We start from the raw sequence: 21,765 nt of genomic DNA on the forward strand, positions 1-21,765 counted from the left end.
GGGCAGGGGAACCACATGCAATTCCCATGAATAGGATATGAAGGATATGATGGGGCTAGAGAGATCTTGAATTTTGCCCTAAGGGTAGTGGGTAGTTATTGATTGAATTTGAGCAGTGATCTATTCAGAGGTCACATTTGCTTTTTAGAAAGAAAGATTGCTGGGACAACAGTGTCTGTAGTAGAAGGATAGGGCTAATAATGAAAATATCACCAATACTCACCACAGCTCAATTCCATCTGGGATTTATTTATTCAAACACTGTTAAAAAAATAAGCAAAGGGAGAGTGATGACAGATAAGAGGGCAGCAAGGTGCTTTCAAGATTCCCTGAAGCACACTCTCAAACACTGCAGCATGATGTGGGACTAAAGCTGTACCTCATAATCTGCAGCCTTGGGAAATGGAACGCGCTTTCTCGGACAGAAACATTAAGTTTCTTGATCATGAGACAAGGGCACAACTTCCAAATAGTGACAGACTTTCAGACAGCAGTGCGGGTTCTAATCACAGGCGAGTTTCTGTTGGGCTTGCGCGGCCTTGTTTTGGCCACTTTTGCACACACACAGAAGTCCAACCTTAAGCAGGATCTCCTTCTGGTATTTGTTTCTGCCATTGTAAAAGGAAGGGACTGCCTTGGGACCTCTAAATGTCTAATATTAAGTGGCTTTCATTTCATATATCTGTATGTTCACATGTGAGTATGTATTTCACATATAAAGAGAGAGACATTCCATCATGAAATAAACACAATTTTCCTTGCATTTATTAGCAACTTGCTATGATCTGATTTGATTTTGAAGAGGCCATTCCAGCCATTAACTGGGAATGGACGCACTGGGGAGGAGCAAGAGTAGAGGCAGGAGACCAGCTAAGAGGCCTCCACAAGTGAGGGATGATGATGGCAGTGGGAAAGAAGAATTCACATACTGTGAATCAGAAGTGACAGGTTGCTGACAAGCTGAGAGAGGGCTGGGATAGGGCAAGAAATCTAGGATGAACCCGAGGTTCTGACCCAAGCAACTGGGTGGAGGATAAGACAGTGGAGATGGGAGAATGAAGTCCGGGAGGGCAGTGAAGAGTGCTCTTTGGGATGCATTAAATCTGAAGTGATTATGAGACACCCTCATGTCAAATGGAGAAGTTGGAAAGGCAACTTGGCATTTTCCTGATAGAACAAATAAGGTAAAATAAAGGATAGAGGTTTAATATAGGTTTTAGTGTTTCAGTTCACATTTTTAAAAAAAGATTTTATGTGTTTGTTTTGTTTGTTTTTAAGTAGGCTCTATGCCCAGCATTGAGCCCAGTGTGGGGCTTGCACTCAAGACCCGGAGATCAAGACCTGAGCTGAGATCAAGAGTTGGATGCTTAACTGACTGAGCTACCCGGGCGCCCCTCAATTTTATTCTAAGTAATCTTTATACGCAATGTGGGGCTCGAGCCTAACCCCAAGATCAAGAGTTGCACGCTCCACTGACTGAGCCACCCAGGTGCCCCTCAGTTCACATTCCTAACCACTTGCCTTTATTAAGCGTGCAGTTGGTGCCCGGCCCTATGCTAGGTGTTTTATATGTATTCCATTTAAACTTCCAAAGAACCCTATGAGGAAAGTGCTATTGTTATTCTCAGTGTTGAATGAGGAAGCTGAGGCTTGAGAGGCTAGGCCGCTGGCCCCGCAGTCCGTGGTGGTAGACAGAAGAGCCCGGATTTGTGCTGGGCTGCCTGAATTCAGAACCGTGCGCTGCCATCTTGCTGTGAGCACGCAGCTCATTGTGATTTTTTTCTCTTTCCAGGGTTTTGGTTTTTTGCACTGAATGTAGTCTAGACTCATCTTCACGGGCTTGTGTTGCCCCAGAATACTGTCGAAGGTAAGTTTTTAAAATTTAAATCTGTGTATTGGCAGTGAGATGGGAGAGTCTTCATCTTAAAAAGAAGAAAAGTACATTTTGACGTTATCACTCCTTCCCCAGCTTGTTCCATGAGGGTCTTTAAAGTGGCCACCACATCATCACATCAACTGATTGCATTTCTACTTCAGTAGGTCCCTTTAAAAAGCACATCAAGGGGCGCCTGGGTGGCTCAGTCGGTTGAGTGGCCGACTTCGGCTCAGGTCATGATCTCACGGTCCGTGAGTTCAAGCCCCGCGTCGGGCTCTGTGCTGACAGCTCGGAGCCTGGAGACTGTTTCGGATTCTGTGTCTCCTCTCAAAAATAAATAAACGTTTAAAAAAATTTTTTTTTTTAAAATAAAAAATAAAAAGCACATCAATCTAAATGATTGACACTGACATTCGGTACCTCATCCTTTTTATAAAGCTAGAATTTGTTATTAGGATTTAGCAATCCCACAGTTTCCTGTGAGCATATTCCTAGCTTGTCTGCCTCTAGCCTGTCCTTACTCCGGTCTGTAGTCCACCTTACTGCCAGAACCAGCTTTCTAAATGATATATTTACCTGTGTCACTCCTTTGCTTTAACAGCTCTCATGGCTCCCAGTTGCTACAGATACCATCCTATAAACCACTTCAAAATCTAATTCCAATCAATGTTTCTGGCTGCTTTTTTAGTGAGCCCCTATCTGTTGTAAGCCCTACTAGGCCATTTTCTATTTCCCAAATATTTAGTTGTCTTTCATGGCTTTGTGCCTTGGTCAATGCTTTTCTCTTTGGTTAGAGTTTGGAATAAGAGGGGAAAATACAAGCTATCCACTCTTCTTTCCTGTATCTTTCCTACTGTCCCCTTCTCCCAGACCCTCTGGGCAGAATTTCTTTTTCATCTGTATTCTAGGAGGGCCTGTTATTATTACAGTAATAAAGCAGGGTTTTACAGTAGAGTTATTTATTTGTCTCTGCCTCCTTTACTAGTCTATAAACCCTTTGAGATTTCTTGGAAAGGAGCTAACTGGTTTTTCAGTGCCTATTGGCTGCTCCTAGATACCTTGCTGAGTGCTATGCGTATAGTGTTTAATTTAATCCTTACAACCCCTCCTCCTGACCAGTATTATGGATGAAAATAATGAAGATCAGAAAGTTAAGTGCCCAAGATTACACAGCTAATAAGTGACAAAGAATACTGATTTTGCTCCTTCAAAGCCAAAGCTCATTCTGCTACACCACTCCAGCTGAGCCCTGGGTGGCATGTGGTAGGGACCCAGTAGATATTTATTGAATTGATATCTATTGCAATTTAAATAAAAAGGACTTTAGTTGATTCAGTCACGCCTACATAGAAATATATTGAGTGTCTATTAAATTCCAGGTATACAGTTTTAAGCAAACTGTGTATACAGACATTAATGAGATACAGTGTCTGGTGTCAGAGGGTTGACAGTCTACTAAGGGAGGCATCTATGTAAGGAAGTAAAGTCAGTGGCATGTTATAGATCACGTACTAGATTTCAGACAGGATCCGCTGGGGACACTGAGGAAGGAATCACCAGTTCTGCCTGGTGGTGGATCCGGAAACACTTTGTAAAAGCTGAGTCTTGAGTGATGAGAGTAGGTGTTCTCTGGCGGTACCCGGGGAGACAAAGGCAGAGGGAGCGGTACAAGCAAAAGGATGGAAACCAGAAACAATCTGGCATACTCGTGAAGCTGTAAGTAGTTCATTACGGCTGGAACAAAGGGAAGAAGAGGTCTGGCCCACGACACTGGAAGACACAGGTGAGGGCTGGATCCTGGAGGGCCTTGAAAACATTAACATATTTGCCAACTTTTAGAGAAGACCTGGCACAGATGCTGTGTGATGTATGGTTTTACTCATATCTGGTCATTAACACTTGTCAAGTACTGTCCCATGTGCGCTGAAGCACTGCCAGGTCATGACTGTCGGTCACTTACCATGGATGGCAAGCTGGTGATAGCTCTGAGGTGAATCATGTGCTGAAGCAGAAATCAAATGCTTATGTTGTCACGTCATCTTTGACAACTTTACTACCACTTGTACGCCCCCTCCAGGACCTTTTCACACAAGTGGACTTTGCCTTGACTTTTCATCAGTCTGGTAACACTGATACACTTGGCCCCTTTGTCACTTCACAAGTGGAACCCCTAACTCAACCATATACTTCTGCATTGCCTTCTTTATTTTCCCTCCATTTTGTCAAAAGGGCAGTAAAACTCAAGTAGACACGACTATAAGCCTTGGCTTCAAACAAGAATGTCACCAAGGCTTTTTCAAGAAACACCTTAAAAATATTAAGAATAGTTCTAAAACCACGCACGCACGCACACACACACACACACACACAGTAAATTAAAGAAAGAACAAATAGAAAAATAGGTGTTGATATGACATATAGTAAGTAGACAGATACATGGTGTTAATCAGGAAAGATTTTTCGAAATAAAAATTGACTGGATGCTAGGAGGATAGAGAGGCTGATTGGCAGTGAGGGGAAGGGCTTTCAAATGTGGTGTGGACTGCATAGATAGAAATTAAGTTAGCAAGTTGTGTGCAGAGAATAGGAAGATTTTCCGGAGTGAAGTGGTATAGTGGGTGCACGGGGAGTAGCTAGAAATAGAGCTGAAAAGTTTATGAAGTAAAAGTCTGCTATTCATGTTATGGTGATGGGACAGTTGGGAAAATCAGACTGATGCAGAGGAGAGGTTCTGAAGCGGAGAAGTTCCAGATATTGGTTGGAATTGAAGGGACCTGATAAAAAACATTCTCTCCACTGCCTAAGTTCTAAACCACAGACATAGAGGGTGAGGGAGTAAGGCAGGTGGAGATCAAATTTTCACTTCTATTACTAATAAAGTTGACATAGAACTGGCTCGTTTCTAACAGCAAGTCGGTTTTCTAATACTCAGCTCTGGAACTTAACAGGTTTCTTTACCCAACAGCACTATCAGGGATAGACCTGCCTCCTAGAAGAAGGGAGGAGCAGAGCAAAACTAAGGCCCCCACAGGAAAAGGGCTGGAGGAGGGGCACGCCCAGTCTCCCTTCCAGACTCAATGACTGGACAAGTCACTTCACCCTGACAGCCTGCGTTAGGGATATAAGGCCAACAGTAGTAAAGGGATATTGCCCCCCATGGAAGGAAACATTGAGAGCCAGCAAGTTTTCCTCCCCTAACCCATGCTGGCTCTTGTCTCCTCATGCATTGGTCTGAAGTAGTAATCCAGGTCTTGTGAGGTGTGTCCCTCCTCTCTAGGGCAGAGGGGGTCTCAAGACAGTCCTGCTCCCACTTTCAAGAGGACAGCCCCCCACTACCACCCACTCTTCTCTCGGGTATTCTCTTGGGCAGAATTGATGAGCCAAATAGATTTTGCCCCCAGGTACCCTAAAATGGATCAGAACAGTATATAAATTAACATCAACTCCCAAGGGTCAACAAAATTGTTTCAGCACTGTCCCCACAGCCACCCAGTTAAGAAAGCACTGTCCTGCTCAGGAACAATAATTCCTGATCAAATTATATTCCCAGAACGCAGTACTCAGTCTTACTAAAGGCTGTAGCAAAGCCACGGTGGCATCCGAGGGAGGGATCTGAGAATCAATTTGAAGTCTGGAAAAGATGGGAAAGTGATGTCGTATGCAAAAGTAGTGAATATCCCAGGCGATACTGGATGATAAAGAACCTGTAAGGTTCTTTGATCTCCACCTGCCTTACTGAGGGAGGGAAGACGGCTGAGGTCCTCTTGTTTGAGCCTCTCCAAGGTATCCAGTTAGCCCACGCCAGTGTGCGCCATCCATGACGTGGACACTTCCACCCGATTTGGAAAACTCTGCCAGCAGGAGGTGAAATTTGGAACTGGGCCTTTCCTATGTCTGGAAAAAACCCAACCAATGTACACTGTCTTCTGCTTTAAAGATTAATCCTTGAAGCATCTCCTTCTTTTTGCAATATTTAGGGATTTATAGTAGTGGCAGCCCCAGGTACCAAGTTCCCTCCCTCCCTCCCTCTAGAAGTTCCCTGCCTTCCTGCCTCTTAGGAGTATAGTGAGAAACCTCTTCATTTCCATTGCCTGTGTAAGCCGAGCACAAACAATTCAAACGTAGAACCTCACTGGTTTCATAGCACGTGTGCTGTTTGAAATTCAGCTGCCTCGCAGCTTATGCACAGCAAATAATTGTTCCCCTCGTTAATATCTAAAAGGCCTGTATGAAGAAAGTCTCTTTTCCCTAAAGTCTAATCTTTGCCTCAGCCATGCCTGCTTAGGAAAAGCTGTGCCTGCATAATTCAAGGTCAGGCAGCAGCCTTCTGTACTTTGAGGCCACCCAAGCCTGCTAATGCTCTATTCCCTTTGCTGAGGCCAGCACGGCTGGCATTTGCTTGCTAGGCCAGAGTGGCCAATGTAGGCTGAGGCCGCTTGCACGGCTGACATTTCGATGAGCTTTTCAGTACCGTCGCCACCGCCCGCCACCACCACCACGACTGACTGTGGCCCATTTCTTTGCTGCCGCCAGCAAAGCCCACGTGCCTGGTGTATGCCGTCTCGTCTCTATAGAAACAGCCACTTACCTGAAGACAAAGTTACCATAACTACAGTCACCACTAATGTCAAAATACAGTGTGGCTGGTGGTTTGTAAGCTTCTAATTCAGCCTCAGTAGTGTAAACCTGGTATTTGACAGTAAAAACTCGTGTGGCCTGATGCAACCTCTGCAAGGATAAAGCGTATTGCTCTCTCACTAAAGACCAAGGCCCAAAGTCCTGACCCAACAGAAGCCTTAGAAATTCCATATGCATTTTATTTCACTCCTCCAATTTTCCTTCATGTGTGTTTACCAAAACTCTAGTCCCATGCACCAGATAGTATGGTCTTTGAGAGACCCAGTAAATAGCACTCTCTTTCCCTTGGCTGAGTTCCGTATCAATTGAGAAATCAGATAAAAGAGTGGGGCATTTATTACTAATAAAGCTATAGTGGGGAATGTGGCTTACATCTACAGGCAAGTGAAGTTCCTAGCACTGAACAGGCTTACCTAGTCCCAGGCAATTGTGAGGGGCCTTCATTTAGGGGAACTAGCACAGAGGAAAATGCATGCTCCTTGGCGGCAGCTGGCTTCCAAAAGGAAGAGAGAAGGGCTGACCTCACAGGCCTTGTTTCTCCTTCTGACATTAGAAAAGATCCATTGGGACGGGACTTGTGGAAGGTGGAGAGAGGAGCCAGAGGGAAAGCTCGGGAGAAGCGAAGGAGGGTTCCTCTTTTCCAGCACATTAAAATGGAAATGGCACAGAAATCATTGGGGTGTTTTTCTTCATCAGCTGTGCTTGTAATGTATCATCTATGAGATACAGTCTATTTCTGTAAAGCAGAATGAGCACTTAAGGACATTTGTGAGGCAATTTGCATACGACATCTTTCTAGGTAGGTTACTGAGTGTTTCCGGTGCTATTAATTTAATTTTCACAGAAAGAACAAGTTTGTTTCTGCACAACTGTCATTAACAGATGAGGGGCAAAACCAGCTCAAGAAAGCCTGTTTCACTTGCTGGAAGCATGTGTTTCCTGCAAGGAATGGGCAGCGTCAGTTCGTCTGGAGTGAGTGAGGGGGGATGATTAGCAGACCTTCCACTGTACCAATTTTACGGTTCATTTTGTGTCCCATAAATACACATCGGTTCCCCAAAAACCCCATTAGGTGAGCACAGTAGATTTTTTGATGCTCTTCTCCCACCCAACAGATGAGGAAACAGATTCCCACACCAGAACCACGTTACCTGCCTCCCAAGGTGCTGCGTTTATCAAGAGATTCTCTGCCCACACAAAAGATAGTATGTGCCAAGCTTCTTTCTAGCTTTTAGATTTTGTAGCTATGAACCTTTTAAAGTATTAGAGAGATTTTAAATTATTAGTTACCTGTATTACATGGAGATTTGTGTCAGTTTGAGTAATTATTGTTCAGTAATTACATATTTAATGAATTAATTTGAATGTTACATATGCTTTTAGTAGTTTCCTTTTGGTACATTTTAATTCATAAAATTTTAACCAATGATTCATTTTATTCTTAGGAGAAAAATTAGTACTTTTTATTGTCTTGCCCTAGGATAGCCCATTCTCATGTAAAAGTAAACTAACTGATATTTAGCTTATCAAGCACATTCTCTTAAAATAAAAAAGTGGGATCAACCATTAGCGTGTACCCTTATTTCAGTTATAAAATACAGTGAGGGGCGCCTGGGTGGCTCAGTCGGTTAAACGTCCGACTTCAGCTTAGATCATGATCTCACGGTTTGTGAGTTCAAGTCCAGTCTGGCTCTGTGCTGACAGCTGGGAGCCTGGAACCTGCTTCGGATTCTGTGTCTCCTTCTCTGTCTGCCCCTCCACTGCTCACGCTCTCTCTCTCAAAAATAAATAAACATTAAAAAAATTTAAAATATATATACCCTGAATATTGAACGTAAACTATAAACCCAGGAAACCTGGGCAATCTCAACGGCTTATAATGCTGTGCAGACGGGCCCACTTCTTAGGTGGACGTCCTTTCTGACAGGTCACTATTTGTGCTGTATGAATTGCTGAAGATTTTCACTATCACGTCTGCCAAAAGTCAAGAAAAAAGAGGAAAGAAATCTAGAACTGTGTAACACCCCAGTGCCTTAAACCTTTCCTAACTATCCTACCGTAAGATGGTGAAAATTCCCTCTTACCTCTCGGCTTTCTTTCTTACCGAAGATGCATGGGTGTACTTACACGCACACGCACGCGTGTTACTTACGCTCATCACTTCACTGTATCTATGGTCTTGGTGATACAATTTCAATCTAATCTTTGAAAAACCGATTTTTTCACTGAATTCCTTATTTTTTTTTCTCTTCTTACCTCTTCCAGGCGGTATTTGTGTGTTTCTGCAGAGTTTTGCACAGAGTCTGTTCCAATGCAAACCAATGAGGGAGAAGTGTCGGAAGAAAGCAGTTCCAAGGTCAGTGGACTACTGAAGATGCAAACGGTTGGAGTAGGAATTAAAAACAGAGGCAGAGGAGTGGGTGTTTTGTTTTAGGTGAATTTAGGAATTAGCTTGATTTGGATTCAAACCTAACCTAAGGTTGAGAAGATTTTTTTTCTTTTTGATCTCCATTTTTCTTATGCCCCATGAGCAATTTAAAACAAATTTTACTGAACTCACAGAGAACTTTATGCTTCATTTGTACAACGGTAGCACTTTATCTTTTAACATTTTATTGTGCAAGTTCTATATTCTTATTTTAAAAATTAAAATGAGTCAGAAGTATTTGAGGTAAAAAGTAAAAGCCTGTCCCTTATTCTTGCCTCACAGAGACATTATGTAGACAGTTATTTTTAAATTATTTAGACAGTTTTTTAAAAATTTTTTTAACGTTTATTCATTTTTTGAGAGAGACAGAGAGAGAGACAGAGACAGAGACAGAGCACGAGTGGGGGAAGGGCAGAGAGAGAGGGAGACACCGAATCTGAAGCAGGCTCCAGGCTCCGAGCTGTCAGCGTAGAGCCTGATGCAGGGCTCGAACTCACTGTGAGATCATGACCTGGCCGAAGTGGGACGCTTAACCAACTGAGCCACCCAGGCGCCCCATAGACAGTTTTTATTATAAATGTTTAAACAATAATTTGTTAGGTTTGGTTTTTCAAACTAGGGCTTGAATGTCACCATGTGTTTATGTATACCTCTGTGTCTGACTCCATGTCCTGACTCATTCTCTACCTGGTCACGTGGGACCGTCAGTATCACCTTCATGTCTCTCTCCTTTCAAAATTGTCCCTAGTCCTTCCTGGGCACACCAAGGGTATCTCACCCTGTGTCCTGGACAGTGCCCAGCACCTATCGCTTCATCTGCTGCCCTGGACCTTCCTGAGGGGAATCTTTCTGTTGCTGCCAGTGCTCCTGGTACTCTCTGTGGGAGGGCTTTTCCCTCTGGTCACTAGAATGCAATTTTGTATGACCTAATCGCTTTCTTGCAGAGACTTCAGCTGATTTAGTAAAAGCCGCTATTGTAAATACTGAAAGAAGACAAGTTGACAGAGTTATTATTAATGTAAAACTTCAGAAGCCCTTGAATCCTTTGGAGGCACAGTGACTATTTCTTATATTTTTCCCAAGGACCACTTCAGGGCTTATTTAATTTCCCTGCTGTGTACGTAAGAGAGAAAATTGAATAGCGCTAACACAGTTACCCATGAATCTGTCTTATTGTTCCACACTTTAGAAGTTAAATATGAAAATTATGTTCTGTAAAAAGTCTTTGATGACATATCAAGAAATCCAAAGGCGAGGAAATGTACTTCATTGGCCTGATTCCCTTAGAAAGAGACTCATCTGATCTAATTTATTTAGTATTTATGTGCCCATGTTGTCACACGGATCTGAAAGCAGATACTATTTTGTCTGTTATATGTGGCTTTGACTCATTGAATGCAGTGATCAGTTTTCTTAGTGCCCGGTCCATATTATACAGTGGAGCTGTGCTTTACTAGGTAGGGAAATTCCAGTTCTAGTGTGGATTTACAGACACATCCTGGGCGATAGCTGTTTATTTATGTTTTCTATTTTATTCTTTTAAAATGAGGTATTATAAAAAATGATACACATTTATAGTCACTTAATTAATTAATTCACAAACACTTATGGGATGCCAGGTATGTGCTGATGTCCTAGGTGGCATGCAGACTTACATAAGGCAGGGTCTCTGCATGTTGGGAACCTCTGGTCTCGTTGAGGGAGTTAACCATAGCATAAGGGTGACGATAGTGGTGTTAACTGTGGTATTGGCAGCTGGGTCAGAGCAATGAATTCCTTCTGGAAGGAAGCTTCATGATAGAGGAGGTAGCGCTTGGGTTTTGTTGGAAAAATAAGAGGTTCTTTGTTTTTGTGGGTTGGTGAGTGGTGGATAGGAATAGGAAGGGCACTTAAGTAGAGTGAACCCTACGTAGCACATGTAACTGTTCATGAAGTCTAATAGGAGACAGTGAAAAGGTTTGAGTGTGTTTTTTAGATATCTTGCTGTGTATTAAACCACACCAAAAATTAGTGGTTTAAAACCACCATTACAATCTCCTGGGCAGAAGAATTCTGATTCATTTATGTAGATTACTTCACACTCAAGGACGAGGAACATAACTTCCCCTTCCTTAAGTGTGGCTTCACACAGTGGGGAGCCTGACCAGCAGCATCTCGGCCAGGTGGTCAAGGTCTGCATCGACAGGATAAGTCATGGTTATAGATAGGATGGACCTTTGATGTGATGTGCTGAAATGGCACCTTACTTCAGTGGTCTTCTTCCCCCAAACCCATTACGCCACCCTAATCCTGAGAGAAACATCAGGCAGATCCCGATAGAGGGATGTCCTACAAAACACCTGACCAAGACTACCCTCAGAACTGTCAAGGGAAAACAAGATATGTCTAAGAAACCATCATAGCCAAAAGGAGCCTAAGGAGACGTGACGATGAAATGTAATGCAATATCCTGGATGAGATCCCGGAAAAGAATAAGATTATTAGGTAAGAAAAGAGAAAATCTGAATAAGGTATGGATTTTAGCTAATACTAATGTGTCAGTATTGGCTCATTAATTGTGACAAAAGTACGGAGATAAGATTAATAATAGGAGATACATATATGGGAAATCACTGCAGTGTTTTATCGTCTCTCGTGATCTGTGATTCACTGAGCTCTATAGGGCAGTTCTGCTCCAAAGTGGTATTGGCCGGGGCTGTAGTCATCCGGAGGACCAACTGGCTAGAAGTGTCCAAAATGACTCACTCACATGACTGGCAGCTGGCAGTTCGGCTTGAGGCTGTTGACCTGAGCATCAAGGATCCTCTCCATGTGACCTCCGTACAGGGCTTGGGTTTCTCACAGCATGGCGACTGGGATCCAAGAGGGAGTACTGCATGCATGCAGAAGCCGCAGACTCAGAGGTCACACAGCTCTGTTCTCTCTACCTTGTGCTGAATTAAAGCAAGTCACAGGGCCTCCCCAGATTCAAGCCGAGGAGCCCTCTCAGGGGCATTCCACCTCTCAATGGGAGGACTGGGAGAAAATTTGAGGTCACCTTTCATCCACCCCATAGTGATTAGAGTGTTGGGTGCCAGGTGAAGAGAAGGGAATGACAGAGACCATTAGTCAAGATTGTCTTAGGCTAAGGAGGTTCAAAAACAGGCAACAGATTTCTAAAGCATGGAGGTGAGATGTGCATTTTACTTTTGTGATTTGCTCTCATAACAACTAGTGTTGATGTACAGGAAAGACTAGAATATCTGTATCTTGACACTCAAATTCTCTAAAGGAAGAGAATCTAATTGACCTGGCCCAGCCTGTGGCCTGATTTCCATTGGGTCTTGAGTTCTCTGAGTAGGATGGCAGGGACCACAGATGAAGAAGGAGACACCATGAAAGGACACGTGAACCAGGAGGCAACAACCAGCCCTCCTAGGACAGTCCCCAGTCAATGCTGATGTAATCTTCCACTACATTTCTTACCAAGGACAGACTAGAATTTTTAATTTCAGCTCCACAGCTATTTTTCACTTTCCATTTAGTATAATTTAGGTTGATACTCTAAACGAGTTGGTGTTGGCTTACTAGTTGCAGAAATTCTGTAGCTACAGGCTTGGAATGTTTATTTTTTAAGCGAAATCTGGCAAGCATAGTAAAATCATCATAAAACGGAGCAGTGGAGGGTTTTTGATCTTCTTCTCTGTACTTCTTTGTGTAGTTAAGTGTTTTATAATAAAAACAATAAAAAGACGCTCTAGAGTTTAAGAATTATAGCTATGGATTTAAGCGCCCATGTGTCTTTATTAATTACCATAAATAAAAAACACTTACTGAATCAGGAAGCCAACATTTTAGTTATAATATTCTCTTTATTGTTCTCAGAGGTAACAAATGAATAAATGTAGTCTTCGTCTACAAAGGATAAAGTGATCTATTGATTGGCTTTACAACAAAGAGTTCAATGAGGTGATTTAGACTGTCTCTTGCTTAAGTTTAGGATCCCTCCATCTGAGACTGAATCCTATTTAACAAATTATAACAAGATTTTATGGCTTTTGGTATTTGAAGAGCAGACTGGGAAAGAAACCATGCAGGATAAGTATTTTTCCCATTTGTTTTCCTAGCTGGCAAACAACATAAATTAGATTGGATTCCAGGTCTGGCTCCAAAGTCCATGCTGACTTCAGTCCTCCATCCTGAAGAAGTTAAATGCGGAGTAATCGATTCTGATTACTTCTATCAGAGAAACTTCTTAGATCGTTCACCTGGGTGTGCTAGAAGGCCTACAAAGGGAGTAGGGAGTAGGTGCTTTGCGCATTTGAATAATTCATATAGGTTTGGTGTGGACACAGGCTTTCATTTCTCTTGGGTGAATAACCAGGAGTGGAATTGCTGGGTCGTATGGTAAGTTTGTGTTTTATTTTTTGAAGAACTGCCAAACTGCTTTCCAAATGGCTTCACTGTTTCCTATTCCCCCCCAGAAATATATGAGGGTTCTAATTTGTCCATATCCTCACCAGTTTATTATTGTATGCATTTTTTATTCTAGTGGAATACTATATCATTGTGGTTTTGATTTGTACCTGGCATGCTTTTTAAAATGGAAATGAAAAAATAATAATAAAGTGATAATAAGATGAGGGTGACCAGGCCCCACACTGGACTTACTGAAAGAGGATCTCAAGAGTTGGGACCCTGGGATCTATTTTTTTTTTTTTAATTTTTTTTTTTTAACATTTATTCATTTTTGAAAGTGAGAGAGACAGAGCATGAGTGGGGGAGGGGTAGAGAGACAGGGAGACACAGAATCCGAAGCAGGCTCCAGGCTCCAAGCTGTCAGCACAGAGCCCGACACGGGGCTCGAACTCTCTGACTGCAAGATCATGACCAGAGCCAAAGTCGGATGCTCAACTGACTGAGCCACCCGGGCACCCCTTGGGATCTATATTTTTCACAAGCACCCCTGGTGATCCCTAAAGCCAGTAGTACACAGATCATGGCTGAACTAAGGGGCCCTCAGAGGAGGCAGAAACCATGAATTCTTAAATTTACCTCTGAAAGATGAGACCTACGCAAGCTTCATAGTGGGGTTCCATCTGGGGAAGGAGGATGGAGATTGAATTTGGAAAGGCTGGCTACAAGGGGGGGGGGGGCTCAACTCTTCACTGCACCTATATTTTTATGTCTTTACAAAAGAGATGGGGGGGGGGGCCTGGGTGGTTCAGTCGGTTAAACGTCCAACTTGGGCTCAGGTCATGATCTCACCGTTCATGAGGTCAAGCCCCAGGTCGGGCTCTGTGCTGACAGCTGGGAGCCTGGAGCCTGCTTCGGATTCTGTGTCCCCTTCTCTCTCTGCTCCTCCCTCACTCATGCTCTGTCTCTGTCTCTCTCTCAAAAATAAACAAACATTAAAAAAATAATAAACATTATAAAAAAGAGATATCTGAAGCAAATGCTATGAAGCAAATATGTTAAATCTGAGTGGTGGTTACATAGGTGTGTTTGTTATTTTATTTTCTGGACTTTTTTCTATATCTTAAAAATTTTCTATAAAAATAGAAAATTCTGCTTTCTCTGTAGCCCCAACCATCACATTTGTATTCCATTTAGCAAAAAAAAAAGAGAACTCGTCACTTCCCTTGGAAGTTGCACACTCAACTGTGCTTTTGTATTTCTTTGACCAGAATTTAATGGCATGGCCACAATAAGCTTCAAATGATGTTAGAATTTGTGTTAGCTAAAATTTCTAGGTCTTGTTGCTGAAGAGGAAGTGCTTCAGTGTCTCAAAGTCAACCACATTATCCACTACACTGCTTTTATACTGGTCTTGCCCATCCTGTAGTTGTACAATTGGTTTTTTTTTTTTAACTTTACTTACTAACTTTGAGGAAGAGCATGAGCAGGGGAGGGGCAGAGAGTCTCCCAAGTGGTCTCTGCACCACCAGTGCAGAGCCCAGTGTGGAGCTTGAACCCATGAATGCTTGAGATCATGACTGGAGCTGAAATCAGGAGTTAGAGGTTTAACCGACTCAGCCATCCCAGCGCTCCTGATTTTTTTTTTTTTTTTAAGTAGACTCCACGCCCAGTGAGGAGCCCAATGCTGGGCTTGAACTTAAGACTCTGAGATCAAGACCTGAGCTGAGATCAGGAGTTGGACGCTTAACCAACTGAGCCACCCAGGCACCCCTACGATTGATTCTTTTAAACCTAAAGTATAAGACTTCAGAATTTTAAAAAAAGGTTTTTCAAAAGACTAATCCAGTGAGGGAAAGGGAGATCTTTCAACAGATGGTGCTGGAGCAACCAGGTAACCATATGGAAATACATGAACCATGATTACTGTGTATGTGATTATGTGTGATTACATCACACATAAAACCTAATTTGAGATGGATCATAGGCTGAAACTGTAAAGCTTTTGGAAGACAACGTAAGAGATGTCTCTGTGATCTTAAGTAGATTGTAAAAAGCACTAACCATAAAAAAGAATAGTGATTTAGGGGCGCCTGGGTGGCTCAGTCGGTTAAGCGACCAACTGTGGCTTAGATCATGATCTCGTGGTCCATGCGTTCTAGCCCCACATCTGTGCTGACAGCTCAGAGCCTGGAGCCTGCTTCAGATTCTGTGTCCCCCGCTCTCTCTGCCCCTCCCCTGCTTGTGCTCTGTCTCTTTCAAAAATAAACATTAAAAAAAAATTTTGTAATTCTTTAAGAACAGTTCTTCAGTTGAATTTCATTACAAAAAATTAAACATCTGCTAATACACTGACAACATTAAGAATGTGGAAAAGCTACGGACTTGGAGAAAACACTTGCAATACATTTATCTAATAAAGGTCTCATATCTAGAATATATATAGAATTCCTAAAAATCAATAAGAAAGGTAAAAACTCTGGACAAAAGACATAAATAGATATTTCACAAAATAAGATATGCAAATGGCCATAAAAATAGGATATTCAACATTATTCATGAGGGAAGTGTAAGTTAAAACTAATATGGTATTACACACTCACCAAAATTTGAAAGATTGGCCATACCAAGTGTCAAAGAATGTGGAGCAACGCAACTCTCGTACATTGTTGGGAGGAGTATAAACTGGTATAACTACTTCAGAAACTTTCTCAAATCTCTGATCAAGTTAAACATATGCCTACCCTATAAGCCAGATGTTCTGCTTCTAAGTATGTACCTAATACACATGACTGCATATGTCCACAAAGAGACGTGTGGTCTCATTTGTGGTAACTTTATTTGTAACAGCCCCAAACCAGATATAGCTTAACTGTCCATCAACAAGTAAATAAATAAATGAATTATAGTATGTTCAGTGAAATACTACTAAGCTTAAAAATTAGACTTTTGAGGGGCGCCTGGGTGGCTCAGTCAGTTAAGCGTCTGACTTCGGCTTGGGTCATGATCTCACAGGCCATGAGTTCGAGCTCTGTATCGGGCTCTGTGCTGACAGCTCAGAGCCTGGAGCCTATTTTGGATTCTGTATCTCCCTCTCTCTGCCCCTCCCCCACTCACACTCTGTCTCTCAAAAATAAACATTTAAAAAATTAGACTTTTGATTCACATAAAAACATGCATGAATCTCAAAAACATTATATTGACCGGAAAAAGATGGGAACAGAAGTGTACATTCTCCCAGATTCTAATTATATAAAGTTTATGAACATGTAAAACTCATCCTCAGCGATAGAATCATTCCCCGGGGTGTGTATGAGAGTATCCAAGAGAAGAGGCTTGTGGGAGTATTCTGGGGAGATGGACATCTGCTGTCTTCATCCGTGGGGTAGTTACACGGGTACAATTGTATCTAAAATCCACTGAGCACTACACTTACAGTTTATGTATTTTTCTGTGAATTGTACCTCAGTTTAAAAGAGACCAATATTAGGAGCTTCTGCCCTTCCTCTTAGTCTGCTAAGACCATCTTGAATATTGTTCCTGTCATCCACTATATTAGTTGTCCTTAGCTTTATAGTTAGGAAATATATATGCTTTCCTTTCTTTTTTTTAATGAGATTTTATTTATTTATTTATTTATTTATTTATTTATTTATTTATTTATTATTTAATGTTTATTTAGAGAGAGAGAGAGCAGGAGTTGGGGAGGGGCAGAGAGGGGGAGGGAGTCACATAATCTGAAACAGGCTTGGGGCACCTGGGTGGCTCCGTCGGTTAAGCGTCTGACTTCGGCTCCAGTCATGATCTCATAGCTTGGGTGTTCGAGCCCTGTGTGGGGCTCTGCACTGACAGCTTGGAGCCTGGAGCCTCCTTCAGATTCTATGTCTCCATGTCTCTCTCTGCTCCTCCCTGGCTTGTGCGCTCTCTCTCTCCCTCTCTCTCTCTCAAAAATAAACATACATTAAAAAAAAAAAAAATCTGAAACAGGCTTCAGTCTCTATGCTGTAGCACAGAGCCCAATACAGGAATCGAACTGAGGAACTGTGAGATCATGACCTAGGCCAAAGTCGGACACTTAACCAACCGAGCCACCCAGATGCCCCTAAAGATTTTATTTTTAAGTAATCTCTACACCCAGCGTGGGGCCCAAACTCACAACCCCAAGATCAAGAGTCTTATGCTTCACCTACTGAGCCAGCCAGCTGCCCCTGCATGCTTTCTTTTAAAAAAATGGATAGGATTTAGCAATTAATTTGATGTGGAGGAAAAAGGAAAAGGAGATATTAGTAATGACATCAAGACTTTAAGCTGAGTGACTGGAAGAAAGAGGGTGCTGCTGTTAAAAATAGGAAACACGAGGGGCGCCTGGGTGGCTCAGCTGGTTAAGCGTCCGACTTCGGCTCAGGTCCAGATCTAGTGGTTTGTGAGTTCGGGCCTCGTATTGGGCTGTGTGCTGACAGCTCAGAGCCTGGAGCCTTCGGATTCTGTGTCTCTCGCTCTGCCCCTCCCCTGCTCGCGCTCTGTCTCTGTCTCAAAAATAAATAAAACATTTTTTAAAAAATTAAAAAAAGAATAGGAAACATGAGAGAAGAAACAGGTGGGGGGAGGGTAGGATGAATTCTGTGTTAAACAGAATTTGAGATAGTGTCTTTGTGGCAGTGTGTGGCAGCCAGGTGAAACCAGGAGGCTGGAAACAGGATGATTCAGGGCTGAAAATAACTGAATTGGAGAGAATCATTCAAATGGAACAGTTGAAACCGTGAGGTTAGATGAAATTTCTGTGGCAAAATGTGAAGACATGGGTTCAGTGACAGAACCTGGGGAAATAGATGTTTGGAGAGCAGTTAAGAAAGAGAAGCAGAGATTAGCAAGTTAGAGTCAGGAAATATTTATCAAACAACTTTTTGTGCCAGGTTTATAGTGAACAAGACAGTCAAGAATCTCTGTATCAGGAAGTTTGCATTTTTGGTTGGGGGAGATAGACAACAAACACATAAGTAAGCGTTCCTTTTAGGCGGTGATATGTGTTAAGCCAGAGTGACTGAGTGGGGAGCTATTTTAGCTGGGTGGTCAGAGAAGGTCTGTTCAGAGAGATGCGCTTAAGCTGATGCCTCAAGGATATGAAGGAAGCTTCCATGTGATGATATGAGAGAATATTCCTAAGGCAAAGGCATAAATTCAAAGGCTCTAAGATTGGGTGAGAGAGAAGAAAAGAAATGGAGAGTGTAGTCTAGTACAAGGCAGAGGAGATTTTAAATGGGTGGCTCTTTGAATGATGGCTACTACGTCAACTGTTACATAGCGGACAAGGAGAAATAGAGATGCTAAGTGGCAAGGATATTCCACTTAGTAATAAAATCACTAAGAATTGAAAGAAGGATGACATTACACTAAGTAATGTATAGAATTGTTGAATCACTGTAGTGTATACTTGAAAGTGATATAACACTGTATGTTAACTATACTGCAATTAAAATTAAAAGCTTAATTTAAAAAAAGAAGAAAGCATCGAAAACGGACTCTGTCAGATATTTGCATACCTATGTTCGTAGCCGCCTTATTTACAGTGGCCAAGAAGTAAAACCAACCCAGTGTCGCTTGGCGGATGAATGGATAAGCAAAAAGTGGTATATCCCAACAATGGAATAAGCTTTAGCCTTAAAAAGGAAGAAAATTCTGACGCCTGCTACAACACGCATGAACCTTGAAGACATTATGCTTAGTGAAATAAGCCAGTCACCAAAGGACAAATCCTGCATGATTCTTATTTGTATAAGGTGCCTAGGGTGGTGCCTCATAGAAACAGAGAACAGCGTGGTGGTTGCCAGGGACTGAAGGGAGAGGGGAAGAGAAAGTATAAAGTTTCAGTTTGGAAAGATGAGAAAAATTTCGGAGATGTATGCTGGTGATGGTTGCACAGCAATGTGAACATACTTAATGCCATTGAACTGCATGCGTAAAAATGGTTAAAATACCACAATTTTAAAAAGATTTTATTTTTAAGTCATCTCTATACCCAACATGGGGCTTGAAATTATAACCCTGACACCAAGAGTTGCATGCTCCACTGAATGAGCCAGCCAGGTTCTCCTAAGACACCATAATTTTTCAAAAATCCATTGGGACTTCTGCTACTGGGCAAGATGGAGTATCAGGGACAGATTTTACCCTCCCACTGGAAATAACCATTTAAAAGTAGACAAAATATAGATAGATGGATATATATATATATATACACACACACACACACACACACACATGTATATACATACATACATATACATGTATAAACATGTATTATACATATTTTATATATATATGTGTGTACGTATATATATATATATGTGTATATATATATATAGGACACAAAAGGAACAGACTGTTTCAAAGTAATCTGTGTTCTAGAACAAAGCTCAAAAATATTTTTGGAATATTTGTAAATGGGAATACAAAATATTCAGTACTCAGCAGTGTAAAATTTGTAATATCCGGTATCCAAGCAAAGATCATCAGACACGTAAAACCCAGGAAAATACAGACCGTAGTGAAGGAAAAAAAATCTGTTGAAATCAACTCACAACTGACACAGATTAAAATTAGCAGACAGGAATATTAAAATACTTACTATAATTGTATTCAGATATTTAAGAAGTCAAGTAGAAATGTGGAAGATAAGACTCAAATCAAATTTCTAGAGTTGGGTATGTGGGTGGCTCAGTTGGTTGAGTGTCCAACTCTTGATTTTGGCTCAAGTCATGATCCCAGGGTTATGGGATCAACCCTGCATTGGGCTCTGTGCTGAGCGTAGAGCCTGCATAAGATTCTTTCTCTCCTTCTGCCCATCTCCCCCATTGCATGCTCTCTAAAATAAGTAAATAAATAAAATTTAAAAATGTTTCTAGAGTTTACAACTATAATGTCTGAGATGAAAAATATACTGGATGAGATTAGTGACAGATTAGACATTGCAGAATAAAAGATTAGAGAATTTAAAGTCATGCTAATAGAAAATATCCAATATGAAACACAGGAAAAAGAGTAAAGAACAAAATATGGAAAGATGATGAGGGTGCTGTACAAAACTTCAGACAGTCTATCTAATGTAAGTGTAACTGTAGTCTCTGAAGAAGAGGGAAGGAAGTAGAAAAGAAAAATCTAAGAAATAATGGCCCCAAATTTGATAAAAACTGTAAACCCACAGATCCAAGAAGTTATATGTTCCTTAAAAAAATTAAAAAAGAAGTTATATGTTCTTGACAGATGAAGAATACCACACTAAAGCACATCATAATCAAATTACTCAAAATGAGCGATAGAGAAAATCTTAAAACCAAAAGACAATGGACACTGTTAACAGAGGAACAAAGATAAGAATTTGCCTTTAAAAACAATGCAGTGGTCTTTAAAGTACTGAAAGAAAAACTGTTAACCTTGAATTCTATAAGCAGTGAAATTTCTTTCAAGAATGAAGGCTAAATAAAATCTATTTCTTTCTTTTTTTTTTAATGTTTACTTTTTTTTGATAGAACACAAGCGGGGGAGGAGAAGAGAGAGAGGGAGACACAAAACCCGAAGCAGGCTCCAGGCTCTGAGCTGTCAGCACAGAGCCCAGCACGGGGCCCGAACCCACAGACCGTGAGATCATGACCTGAACCAAAGTCGGACGCTTAAGCAATTGAGCCACCCAGGTGCCCCTAAAGTCTATTTCAAACACACAAAAGCTGAAATAATTCATCATCAGCATACCCATACTATAGGAAATGTGAAAGGGAGACTGAAAGGGATGCCAGATGGAAATATGAATCTACACAAAGAAATGAAGAGCTCAGGAAATGGAAACTACATGGGTAGATATAGAAGACTTTTTCTATTATTTAAACCTTTTAAAAAGGGAATTGTTTGAACAAAAGTTCTGCAGATGCGTTGTGTGTTGATATCTGTATAATGTACAATAACAGTAGCATAAAGTCCAAGACGGGAAGGTAGAAGAATACTATTGTAGGTTCTTATGTTGTATGTAAATTAGTATAATCTCACTTGAAGAGAGGGGGATACTTCCCAACTCCTTTTGTGAGGTCAGGATTACTCTGATACCAAAACCAAAGACATTGCGAGAAAACTACAGAACAGTGTCTTTCATGAAGTAGGTGCAACAATTATAAACAGAATTTGAATATATAGTATAACACATGACCAGGTAGGATTTCCCCCAGGAATGCAAGGTTGGTTGAACATACAAGAATCAATCAATGTATAATTCATCACGTTAACAAATTAAAAAAGAAAAACCCTAGGATCCACTCAAAAGATGCAGAAAAAGCATTTGACAAATGCCACATCCATTCCTGATTAAAAAAAAAAAAGTGTCAGCAAGCTAGGAATAGAAAGGAACTATTTGACCTGATAAAGGGCTTTCATGAAAATCCTA

The 21,765-nt window shown here is 41.4% G+C and overlaps 1 protein-coding gene across 10 annotated transcripts in view; it reads left to right on the forward strand.

Moving 5' to 3' along the window:
- Positions 1–21,765, forward strand: part of TNRC6B (trinucleotide repeat containing adaptor 6B) — a 247,560-nt gene that overhangs the window by 59,767 nt on the left and 166,028 nt on the right. For 2 of the 10 annotated variants that reach the window (XM_042993339.1, XM_042993345.1), the window contains exons 2-3: positions 1,793–1,867; positions 8,780–8,870. In XM_042993339.1, the coding sequence (XP_042849273.1) occupies positions 8,836–8,870 (35 nt within the window). In that variant the 5' untranslated portion in view covers positions 1,793–1,867; positions 8,780–8,835. Of the gene's footprint in view, positions 1–1,792; positions 1,868–4,119; positions 7,720–8,779; positions 8,871–21,765 lie in introns of those variants that run through there. The other 8 variants (XM_042993335.1, XM_042993340.1, XM_042993334.1 and 5 more) reach the window with 6 other exon arrangements.

The sequence above is a fragment of the Panthera tigris genome, chromosome B4 (genome assembly GCF_018350195.1).
Source record: "Panthera tigris isolate Pti1 chromosome B4, P.tigris_Pti1_mat1.1, whole genome shotgun sequence".
NCBI lineage: Eukaryota > Metazoa > Chordata > Mammalia > Carnivora > Felidae > Panthera > Panthera tigris.